The following is a 12,739-nucleotide window of genomic DNA, read 5'->3' as shown; positions in this document are numbered from 1 at the left end:
AGGCAATGCCAAGATTATGCTCTTTAGACAATGCCAATATTGAAAGATGCTCAATTAGAATAACGGTCAACAAAACTTAAGATGCCAATTGCTTAAGATAGACAATAAAATTACCAAAGCTTCTTAAGATTGTGAAAGAGCACAAGATTATGAACTTAACTTAGAGCAATTATCCAACAAATTCTTAGCAATGTTTAAACAAACTTAGATCTTAATAACTGAAACCATCAACAAGATTAGGGTTTAGATGTGTAAGTGCTTATTTAGTGCAAAATTGTGATTGTTATGAATGATCTTACAAGAAACAAACAAGTGTTAGCTTTCAAATAATCAATGTTTTAGACAAGCTTCTTCACAAGAGCACTAATTAAACTTTAGGACAACAGTAAGCTACTCACTCTAAATCCAAGAAATAGCAAGCATATAAGAAACTAATATGACCAATGAAACATTAAATGACTTGCCAAGTGAGTATGCAAGAGAGCTACCCTTCTTATGATGGATTATTCAGAGATATATCAGATCTGAAAATACTTATTGCAGCAGTGAGAAAATTATGCAAACAATGAGCAATCAATGTGAGAGTGTGTGCCAAATTGTGCCCAACAATTGCCAAGTGATAAAACAACTTTGTCAATATGGAATTGTGAGTTTTTAGCCTTCTCAAAGATGTAGTATTCAGAAAATATAAGATCTGATCACACTTTTATGCAGAGATATCAATCACTACAAATTGGAGATTTATGCCAAAAACTTGAAGCTCAAGACACTTAGATGTTAGGACAAAGTGCTAAATATCGCACCAATCAATTTTATGCCTCTTAATGTGTTCTTTCCAAGTTATATCAGATCTGATCTATTTGATTATGCAGAGATATTCCAGCCAACAAACAAGTAGATCTAGGCCTAATGAACAATGCCCAAGTAGCCAAAACACAAGTAAAATTTTACCATGAATTTTTTAGTGTGTTTGAACTATTTAGATGAGATTTTAGGGCACTTAAATCATTGTTATGGTGAATTTATTACCACTGTAGAGAAGCCAAGGGTTTAGAGAGCAAACCCTAGGCCCAAGGCCTTGAAGATGACTTGTCCAATTTGCCCAAAATTTTTCCAATGAAGATGCCACCTGAAAACACAAGATTTGAGCCAATTTCTTCTTGCAAAACCCACCAATATTCAATCTAGAAAATTCAGAGATGGACAAAGGGAAAACTAGGGCCAAAGAAGGGTTAGCACTAGGTTCAATGGGGCAAGTGTTGAGCTAGAAAAGGCCTAGAAGGCCTAGCAGCATAGGAAATGAGGCTAAGGAAGGGATGAAAAGGGGAAAAAGAGGGCAAAAAGGGAGAGCGAAGGGCATAAGAGGAGGAATCAGAGGGGCCGAGGTTAGGAGAGGGCTTGAAAAGCCTACGACCAACCCTAAAGGCTACTGTCCAAGCCCAAGGAGGAAGGCCAAGGCCTTCTGGGCTCATGCCCAGGCCAAAAATGGCCTAAAAATCGGATGCAGGGGTAGAGGAAGAAGACCGAGGCCCTCTGGGGTTGATGACTAGGTTCTGGAGGGCCTCTAGGGGTGATGCAGGCCCTGAAAAGTCTGACGCTGGAGGTGAAGAGGCTGACGTTGGGCCTGGAGAGGGCAGATCTAGGCCTGAGAGCCCTAAAACTTGAAACCCTTGCTTTGAAAGATTTATTTTCTACGGATCCTCAGTTTTACTGCAAAATCTTCAATGGTTGACCCTGCAAAAAAAAATTTAGAGGCTAGATCTTATCCTGAAGGGCCTAGATCTAGTTCTAATCCAGCTCTTGTCACTTGATCTTATCTGCACAAATGAAAGAAAAACGTCCAAAACCCCAATATATACAAAAATTCAAAAATAAGTCAAAGACCAAAAACCCCAGTTGCAAAACCAATAATTTACTAGTGTATTATACAACTTATTTACAAAATATACATGTAAAATGCTTAATTTTTTTTTGGAATTTTTATAAATCTTTAGTAGTGGCTAAATGTATTTCGAAAGATAAATAATAAACTACAGCCTTAGCGAAGTTAGAACATCATAAAAATAATTACAGTCCGAACATAGTCAGTTTCTATCCAAAGTTTGTGAACTTGGAGTCCAAGGGCTAAGGAACCTGCAAACACTATATATTTCTAACGAACAAATCGTTAGGGCACCCAGTGAATCAGATCACCTAAGATAAGCCCACAACTTACCAATAGAATGTGCCTATCACTTATAGTGAAATACCGCTCAAAATATTCATAAAGCACAATATAGGAATGCCCGTACCCAACACGTACCACAAATCATCAGATCAGAGACACCATGATTACACCCAAAAGTCTTTATTATGATTATTCCAACGTTCCCAGCAGGACAATAATTTACATCAGCTTTTCAGAGTTACAACAACCAAAACTAGATGGCTTGAGACACAAATGACTTTCAATTTATAGATAAATCCTCCAAGTGGAAAAATAACGGCTAGTTGGCTTAATCCCTGTCAAAATAATCTCGGTTGTCGAAAAATATTTGATCATCTTTTAATTTCCACCGTTGAAAATATTTATTTTTGAGGAATTTTCGAATTTCTCATTTACCCATTTTTTATTAGCTCAAAATTAATTATTTTATTTTGAGCTATTTTCCTCAAACTATCGACTTTGATTTGACCACCAAGGCCCAAGGGTCCATTTTTTATTGAAATATACAATATTACCCTGGTGGGGGACCTCCAAAAATTAATTTCTTTGATACCCACGATTGTTTCCACTAATAGAATCTAATTTCTGTAAGACTCTAAATTTGATTCTAATTAATTAATTTTCCAGCTTAGGATTAATTTAATTTTGGCAGAAAAATTAATTAATTGGCACTTGAGGTGATTAATTTTTTTTTCCACCCTCTAATATTTTAGCCATGGTGTCCAAGTATGAGGGACCATGCACTAACATATTTTTTACATAATATGATTACATTTTCAACCCTCAAAGGGGGAACACCCGTTTGGTATAGTCCCTCAAATTACACACCCAATTCTGTGACACAACATGATTTAGTAGACCAAGTGATTTGTAATAAAATAATTTAGTCAATTAGCTTAAATTATTTCCAAATCACTTTTACATAAGACTCGACTAAAGCACTAAGACTCACCTAAGACTTGATGATAAATTCCACCCTAACTTTGACGACAAAACTCTGCTGACAATTCGTGTTTAGAAACATAGATGAACCAATGAAACGAAAAATCTCCTAAGATAAAATTTTCGCCAAAATAATATGCTTACCTAGGTTGTTACATACATACATGGTCTTACTAGCATCATTTACATTACAAATTTGCAGAATGGGTTTACAATGACTCAATAAACTGATGTCCTGACAATCTCAATCCTTTGAAAAAATTGGTATATCTACTTCTTTGGAACTTTGACAAAAATGAGTGCAACAGGTTCAACACCCAAAAAATGGTCAATTATCCCCATGTTCACCCGAAGGCTCCAATGTCCCTCCTTTTTGGTACAACGACCTCATGAAGACTCCACCAATGGGGCGACGGCATCATGATTCATAACAACTCCATAAACCAAGTGATATAGTGGTCAAACGTCTGCAAATAATGCTCCAAATGGAGTTCCATGGTCATGCTTTGGGTGAGGGCATCCCATGAAGTATTGGGGGTGTTTGTACAAGTCAAAATTTGGGTCATAAAATCCCCATACAGCCAAGTAACATCAATACATAATGGAAGCAATCTTCATTCTAGCTAATTTATCTCCAAGATATTTTATCCAAGCTACAATCACATCATTCCAAGAGGTCTCAAGAGAGTGACAGATCATTTACATCACCCTTCCAAGTCAGCAAAAGCTGCAATAATGCCCCACAGCTTCCATGTGCACAATCTGTTCTCAAACTATGTGAAAATCTACTCCAAAAGTGACCAATGAGGAGAAAATGCTCCAACAATTTCCATGCGGCATGCATAGGAGGTGTCCGAGTGTCCACAAACAGCCCCAAAACTGCCTCGAGAGGTGTGACCAATGGCTCAATATACATGAAGTGCTTTGAACAATGTGAAATTTCTTGGGAAACCTGAAAGTCCCCTAAAATCATAATGCAACTAGATAATCAAAGAGGGCTAATCTATGTCACCAATCTGCCTGGCTCATCAGAATCTGAGTGATAATGCAAAAAATTTATGATGGCTACCCTTACTAAAAGGAGGGGTAGCAACTGGCACAAACTGTGGGACACATGCTCTTCTTGGGGGCATGTGAGAATCTCAGAATCTTGTTACTGTACATGTAAGCTCCACATGAACACATCGATAAGAAGGCTGCTATGCTACTGTCCAAGTGGACTTATTTTGCTTGTATACTGTAGCAAGTGCCAGATGAAGTTGTCAAGTAAAACCAGATAACCAGTGCAGCTACCTCAGCATCTTATCATTCCACTGGCTTCTTCCTTTGTGCTTAATCATCAGGGAAAACAACGCAATGTCAAAATCTACATGATCATCAGCCACAATCTTTGACACTGCTGACCTAGGAATGAATCTAGGCACCTGCCAATTAGGAGCATCTTTAGACATATGTGAATATTCATGCAGGTCACTACGAACCCCTTCTGTCCAACATTGGAGGCGACTGTTGTAGCCACTGTTGAGGTCTATAAATTTTCCTTTGCCATCAAACACAACTTCTGCTCTACCTACATGCAAACACACAAGACCCTGTTTAAAATGCTTTTGCTGAAAATTTGTTCTGAAGAAAATGTAGAAGGCCTAAAATGATGTGATAAAGGGAAAGTGATATCTACCCCACTGGTTACTGACAACTGGTATGTGTTTAGATTTATCCTTGCCAGGGCTTCATTCATCACTTTAATATTGCTGAGTATACAGTAGGACAGTTCAGTGAAAGTGTGACAATCGATCCATGATCTAGCTAGCTCTATAAATTGGTCTGCATTGATTGCACTCTTGATACAATCATGCTGAATAGAGTTAGAAGGTGCAATACTATAGTTGATGTCTGAAGCATCCCTGAACCTGAGTATAGGTTCTTTTGAAGATATATTATCAACTATAAAAAAATGCCATATCTGCAGTTTTATTCTGTTGTTTCACAGCATGTGAAAAATCTTTACATTTTGCGCAAGTGTCCACCTCAAGGTGACTATCCCTGGTGGAATACTTCGCTCGCATTTCATTTGTCTATTGAAAAATGGCCATCTCACAATGGGACTTCCCCTCAGTGTCACTCTCGAGTGATACAAGGATATGCTTGATTGTGAGTCCCTCTAGAGAGAAAATTGCAACTTTGGGGCCACCTATTGCTTTCCTTTTGTCAAGTCATCCTGTCATCGGATTACATGGATATCCTCTGCCCAAAAATTCTATTAAAAAATGTTTGTTGCTTCCCCAAACAGTTCTATGTTGAGACACAAATCAACCACGGGGTCGGGGTCTGTATTTCTTTGCACGATTTCTTCATCACACAAATACGGGTTTGACAGTTTTATAGGCATCAAACTATTCCCTCTGTCGAGTATCTTTGTTTCAAGGAGAGGGGGTACCCTATTTTCAAGTGATGAGATTCCCCTGTGCTTTTACATTGAACAACTTCCTTTGAAAATTGGTGTTCATACATTTGCATGCCGGAAGAAAAACCAAGGTGCGGGCCCGACTTTTCATGGGTAGGGTATATGTCATAATATTCATCAATGAGGGAAATATATCTGTGGCCCAAGCTGGTGTAATCATTGGCCCTATGATCTTTCTCTGCGCTATGGTTATCAATTCTGTGACCAAAATTGTCACAACACCATGTTTTCCATTTGCCAAAAACAGATACAAGCAAGCTCCTTTTTGTTCAAACTGGAAGCCTGCTTTGTCGTCATGTACAGAATCAATGGGAGAGGAATAGACTTTGCTGGCACTGAAGTCAATACGATCATTATAACTGTGTTCATCATAAATAGGGGACCCATCAAATTTCAACAGTAGGATTTGTAGTTTCTTCATTTGAATTCGATTGACATATCTGTGGGATTTATGTCACCAAGGCCTTCCAAGATCATGTCACATCCTTTAGTAGAATGACCACTGGTATTGTCTTCAAAGTAAGCATGGAATATTTTTTGGGTTTACAACACGGTTGTTACCACAGTGATCACTAATGTTGGATATGATATGACTAGGGTCACTGGAACTTAGCCCGAAAGTTTGGTCAACAAGCATATGAGTGCTTATAGTTCTATTGTGTTCAAATTCTGGCTCAGAAAAGTGTTCAAAGTCCAAAACGGGGCTGGTCTGTTTGGCTCTGTCCTCACTGTGATTAACAGTAACCAGAGGGATAAAATTGGTTACTTTTTGAATGAATCTGTCAAGGGAGCAGACCCATCTTTGCCATGATTAGGATGCTATAGTACGACCTCATTATTGTTCTGTTCTAAATATGGGTTGTCATCATGTTTAAACCAATGTTGCACAAAACGGGGATGAAATGGGGGTGTTTTTCGGAAGCGAAGCATCATTTTCCAAAAATTCTCGGAAGCGAAGCATCCTGGGAGTGTATCTTTCTCTTTCTTTATATATATATATATATATATATATATATATATATATATATATCTATATCTATATATATATATATATCATTGCATTTATATTCAAAAAAACATCCAAAATACCAAATTGGTTGCAGAATATATCAAAGCATGCATATTGTACACAAATCAAGATAGAAGTGGCATCCATCATACATTAATGATTAATGATTCGAGCATCAACTATCTAGAATCTAGATTCTTCTCTTTTCTAGCCTTTGCCTCTACCTCGATTCTCCAGGGATATTAGTCAACATTGCCCAATTTTGATCAAACTGCCTAATCCAAGCCTTAAAATATGGTAGAGAAAGCTTAACATGCGTGATCAATGATTTTGACTTGAGTGAAGGGTAAACTTTTGCTAAGGCCATGACAAAGGAGTTCAAAAGTCAACACTACCAACACTAGGGTACATATAGTGCGTAGTGCTCTTGATTAAATGCAAATCAGATACCCTCATACATGATATGATCTAATGAAATGCCACAATCCAATTGATCTTGAAATCCAGTGAAAACTGTTATGTCTGCTGAATTTTGAATGTGATATGAAATTCTAATTTCTCCATATGAAGTCCTATGAGGTTGGAACCACTCTAAAATATCGTGAGTCATTTCATGGTAATGTTAAAAGTGACATTCTCATTTACCTTTTATTTTCATCCTTTTACTTAAAATATTAAACATTACCATTAGGGAACATCTAGGAAGCATCTAGGGAGCATCAAGGGAGCACCTTGGGAGTGTCTAGAAAGCCCCACTTTAACCATAGGTCAATGAAAAAAATTAAGACAAAGTGAGTCGTGGAACCGCGTGGGTGGGTCCCGGAACCACTTGGGAACCATGGCGGAATTGTGTCGGAACTGCGGTTTGGGCTTGCGGAACTGTCACAGTTTCAAATTTCCAAGAAGCATATTTTTTCGGCAGAACCACGGTTCCACCAATAGTTCGCCGACGGTTTTGAGTTACGAACGGGGGGGGGGGTTACGGTTCCTAAAATGACAATTATGAAGACCTAACCTAGTTACAATTACAACACAAAGCTCAGTCAAAAGCTCAGAGAATTCGGTGAAACTGACCTCAGAATGATTCGGTCTGCTGTCTAGAAGAATGTTAGGTCAACGGTGGTCAAACAGATCAGAATATGCTGTTCCAGAAACTCGTCATCCTCCTCCTTAACTCACACGTGTGAATAGAGAAAAATAGAAGATATGTTGATTCGAATTCATGCCAAAGAGGGAGGTCGAATAGTGCATATATAGTAGTTTAGGGTGCCCCAAGGGGCACCTCCCTTTGGCTGGGCTGACTTAAACAATTGGAGCTGACTTGACTTTTGGAGGCAATTTGGAAATTCAAAAATCATTTTTTCCCTCTTTTAATTTTTGAGCCGATTTGAATCCAAAATCTATTTTTCATTCCTTTTTATCTTTGTGGGCTAATGTAGCTGGGGAATACCTCCCACAGCTACCCAAAATTCAACAGACTAGAGTCTAAAACAGAATTTGCTAAAGATGGACAATCTAAAAATATGGTCCTTAATAAATAGGGAAATGAAAGAAACAATAGTTAATCACTAATCTATTGGCAGTCTAAAAATAGATGTTCCTAAAATAGGAAATCATCTGGACAACAGGATCACAGCAACAAAAATGAACACAGTAATGGCATATTTTCTGAGTGCTTGGAAGCTGAAGCTGTTGAGAGGGGTCCCCACAGTCAATCCCAACGAAAGGATGTCCATAATTGTGTTAGTGTCCAATTTGTTTTTATGAATGTGCTTTCCTCTTGCCTTTAAGTTGAAAATGCCTATTAATATGCAAATAAAACTTCTTTTGAGCTTAGGCAGGATGTCAAGGACATGGCTAGTCTGTAGATAATGGTAACCCTAAACTGCTATGATGTTGAGAACATAACTCAATGGAGATACGTATTGGTGGAAGATAATCTTATTTCGTAATTTGAATGGTCCTTTGAGGCCATGGACCTAGAAATTAATCTTTTCCAAAGTTCATTTCTGCAGGAAAAATACTGTACAGCTTCAAGCCTACGTTACTTAAGAGCCAATTAATCCATCCTGCAAGTTTTTCAAGGCCAGTTTGCAGTTTTAACCTCCATTATTGGGTGGGTTACAACAAGCTGCATGAACAAGCTTTGGCCAATGGCATTCAAACGAAGAAGACAACGAAATGAGGCAGACAGAGAGTTCTCTGTCTGAACATGTAAATGCCTTCTTTGATTTGGTTGGAGTGAGGGGTTTTAGAGACTGTTCCTTGAGGCTGCTAACCATGATTGAAGGAGGAAAGGCAAGTGATGACTCCACTGTTGAGTTTTTCATGGCATTGACAAACATGATAAAAATGACATCTCTTGAGGGAGCAAAGAACAAGAGAGAATTACTGGCTCTTAGCAGATAGGAACTTTATGAAGTAAAACCTAGTTCTGCTTTCTTTTCACCCTTTTTCAAAAGAATTGCAACCCTACTCAACTAAATTCATCCTTTACTGGCAGTATGTGGTTATGTTTTGTATGCATCCTTGTCATTCTGTTCCACTTTCTTGTATTTCTTCTGTTTATACAGGTTGAATGGGATGAGCATGCTGCAAACGAAAGACAAGAAAGGGTCTCTCCCTGGGAAATTGAGCCATTTATTTCAGCTGCAGGATTGAACCATTTGGCTGGTCCGAGAATTAAAAAGCTCAGAACAGGTTTGGCAACTGCACCAACATATTTGATCTGTGTTATGGTGTCTGGACTATACTATTGAATTTCCAAAACTTTTGATCAGATATAGGTTATAATTGTGGGTACAAGTTTTAGTGCTAATCATTTTTCCATCTTGTGAAATGAGTGCAGATAGGGGTAGGTTACTAGACTTTGGAGAATCTTCAGGATTCCAAAAGGTCTTGCAAGGTCAAGAATTGGTTTTTTTGAAAGAACATGTCAGAGATGGAGTCAGTTTGAACAAATGGCAAGATGGAGACTATAAACTGCAAGAATCCTTGTGTGGAGACTTGGTGGTAAAAAAGACTGGTAGTGAAAGTGGGACATTTGGAACATGTAATATACCACATTCCTCGGAGTTATTCTCTAACCAAAAAAATTTTGGGCCATCATATCAATCTGAGGCTGTAAGATCTGTTGAATATTTGTCTGCAAGTGCACAATGCACTGATATAAATCAACAACATCGTAAGTTCATCATGCAATTGCAAAGAAAAGAGAATGCTTGTCCATTGCCTTTCAATACAGTAAACTATGGATCGACAGGATGGGGGGTTTCACTTTCTTCATTCCACACGTCGCAACAAGTTTACAGTTCAAAAATAGAGCTGGTTGAAATGCCTCCATCATTGGGTATCAGTGCTTATAAGCAAGGTGATTCACATACTTTTCCTTTTATTCATAACTCATATGTTCCAGAAATGGCAACAAGATGGCAGGCTTCCTTTGCCTCACCCTCTGAATTGGAGGATACCCAAGGTGCTTCTCAAACAGCAGGCATGCTGTCAAGAGACCTCTCTGTTGGACTGAAGAAATCAATTCCATCAGAAAACCCTCCCCCTCAGAGAACTGATCTGGCTGGAGTTGAAGGAGACAAAAAATGCAAACTTTTTGGCATCTCTTTGCTTGATGAACCTACTTGCATAGACAGTGTAGCGACTAGAAAAATCTCAGGAGGTCAAAGTTCCAATGACTTGCAAGGAACTTTGGGCCATAGAACTTTAGAGCCTTTTACTTTAGCACAGCACGATGGCCTAGAAAAAGTTTCTCATGATCACTGCATGCAACTGACAACTCTGGAGTCCTTAGAAAGAAAAGCAACTTTCCAGAAGGCTTCAAACATTCAAAACCTAGTTCAGTCTTCTGGGCGTAGCTGTAAGAAAGTATGAACATTTTGCTGTTAATTTGTTATACTCTGTATTTTAGATTTTATCTAATACTGAAAATGCTGGATAAAGCATTTAAATCTGTTATTTGTGGTATAGGTTCACAAGCAAGGCAATCCAGTAGGAAGAGCAGTTGACCTGTCAAAATTTGATGGATATGATGGACTCGTCAGAGAATTAGAGCAGTTGTTTAATATGGAAGGTTTACTGAATGATCCTGAAAAGGGATGGCAAGTTGTTTACACAGACAATGAGGGTGATCTGATGCTTGTTGGAGATGACCCTTGGCCGTAAGTACCTTTAAGATGCAGTTTAATGGAGTTCTAAATATTTTGAAAATGGGCCATGTTTGAGGTTTGATGTTTATGAGATGAATTTTTAGTAACTTCTCTATCAATATTGCAAATACGACATCGTTCTTCTCTGTTCATATTAGAACACCTCTCTATCAAACCCTTTGATCATTTTCAAAGATGATAGTCTATATATCTTATTTACTTGCCTCATTTTGTTTTGCTTTATTTTCTTGCATTCAGCGAATTCTGTAAAATTGCCTGCAAAATTTTGATATATACTGTGGAGGAAGTGCAAAAGATGACACCAGGCTATTTTAGTAACGATGCTCTCAGCTGTTCCGAGGAGCAGCCTGCTACCATGGAGGTATCTAAGCATTCAATTCACCACCAGGATTCATCTTCACGAGTCACGACAGGAATGACATAGTCCATAGTTTTCTGCTGTTCTCAGATTTGAATATTCATCATGAGTGCTGGCCGTAAGGCAATGCATGATATGATGACTACTAGCTATAAACTTGTAATGTTGGTACCGACCTTGGTATTAACCTATGGGAAAGGATAACAGCATTTGACTGTAAGACATCAATCATTATATAGAGTTATTAAAAAGATGAATTTATGTTTAGTTTAGGTTGAAGTAGTCCTTGTGTGCTTATTTTGATCAGATTGGCATATCTGGGGAAGTAGTTATTCTTTCCTGAAAAGGTGTTCATTTATGAGATAATAGGCAATATTAACATGAAGCATATTTGCTCGGCATTTCAGACAGTTGTGCTGGGGGTTGTAGCAATTTTTTTGAATATTGATAGGAATTTACTGCAGTTAGATATTGTGTTTCCTTTATAACTTTTTTGTATATTAGGAAGGATGATCATGTCTTTCTAAACTGTGAAACCTCAAATGGTCTGATCATGTTATTTTGTCGAGGTATTGTATAGAGTAGGCCACTAGCTTTTTGTAATATCAATAGTGGCTTTTTTATAGGATTTCCTTCAGGTGTCTACCAATAACCTCTCTTTTTTTCTAAATGGCTGCCTTGGTGGAGCCAATTCCTTGTTTCGCACTGTTGGGCTATTGTTGCATGTATCTAGTATATGATTTGGAGGATATTGGCAGTTCTACGTCTAACTTCCATGTTCTCATTGATTTCGTTGATTCTTGGATTTGGTAAGGAATGCATTGACAAACATGAATTGTCTTATGTTTGGACAATTAGATATGTTAGGATCTCTTTCGTCCCATGTTGTGAATATCTTGTAAAGTCCAGCATTTGTTGGATTGTTCACTACTCATTATGAATCACTCTCCCTTTACCGTGCGATATCAATCTCTCTTCACCCTACGATCACAAATTTCTGTATAGAGAATACTAGAAAGTTATCATCCAATGCATCCTACATAGACTCAGGAAATTGATGAGACATCATCATGGTAATGCATTTTGATAGAAGTACATATCTTTGACAAAAGAGAGTACAAGATAGATTTAAAGCAAACTGATAAAGTGGATATGTAATGGTAGGGACTAATAAAGTACTTTACTCATTTTACGTTATAAAGTGAATGTTAGAGAAATAAAGTCGATATTGTTATTAATTTTAAATTATCTTAAACTTATATGTTATCAAGTGTATGTTAGAACAGTAAAGTCATATTGTTATTACTTTTAGAATATTAGGACCCTTTTTCATTAGTGTTTGATTAAATGGAATATAAAGAGCCATGGAATGGAGAGACCTCGAATCGAGCGAGATAAACATCGATCAGACTAAACCCCGACTTTGAAACAGAGGGTAAGAAGCCAGATACCGGTCTAACGAAATGTGCCTAACTGAAAGAGGGATAAATCAAAAAGAAACCCTCACCATATGAATAGTGAGTGACTCCGTCCCTTTTCTTTCAAAGGGGAAGTGCATTGAAGACCTAACCCATCTTAA

General features: G+C 37.8%; 1 protein-coding gene across 2 annotated transcripts in view; it reads left to right on the top strand.

Annotated features, from left to right (window-relative positions):
* LOC149237555 (auxin response factor 4-like) overlaps window positions 1–11,541 on the top strand; it is an 88,841-nt gene extending 77,300 nt beyond the window's left edge. For both annotated transcript variants that reach the window (XM_089372691.1, XM_089372692.1), the window contains 4 exons: window positions 9,195–9,321; window positions 9,470–10,500; window positions 10,603–10,793; window positions 11,040–11,541. In XM_089372691.1, coding sequence (XP_089228817.1) covers window positions 9,195–9,321; window positions 9,470–10,500; window positions 10,603–10,793; window positions 11,040–11,226 — 1,536 coding nt within the window. In that variant the 3' untranslated portion in view covers window positions 11,227–11,541. The remainder of the gene's footprint in view (window positions 1–9,194; window positions 9,322–9,469; window positions 10,501–10,602; window positions 10,794–11,039) is intronic.
* The last annotated feature ends 1,198 nt before the right edge of the window (window positions 11,542–12,739 follow it).

Source organism: Pinus tabuliformis, chromosome 8 (genome assembly GCF_031772625.1).
Source record: "Pinus tabuliformis cultivar Carrire ecotype Pingquan chromosome 8, CPIR1, whole genome shotgun sequence".
NCBI classification, from domain to species: Eukaryota; Viridiplantae; Streptophyta; class Pinopsida; order Pinales; family Pinaceae; genus Pinus; species Pinus tabuliformis.
This window is presented reverse-complemented; position numbering and strand designations above follow the sequence as displayed.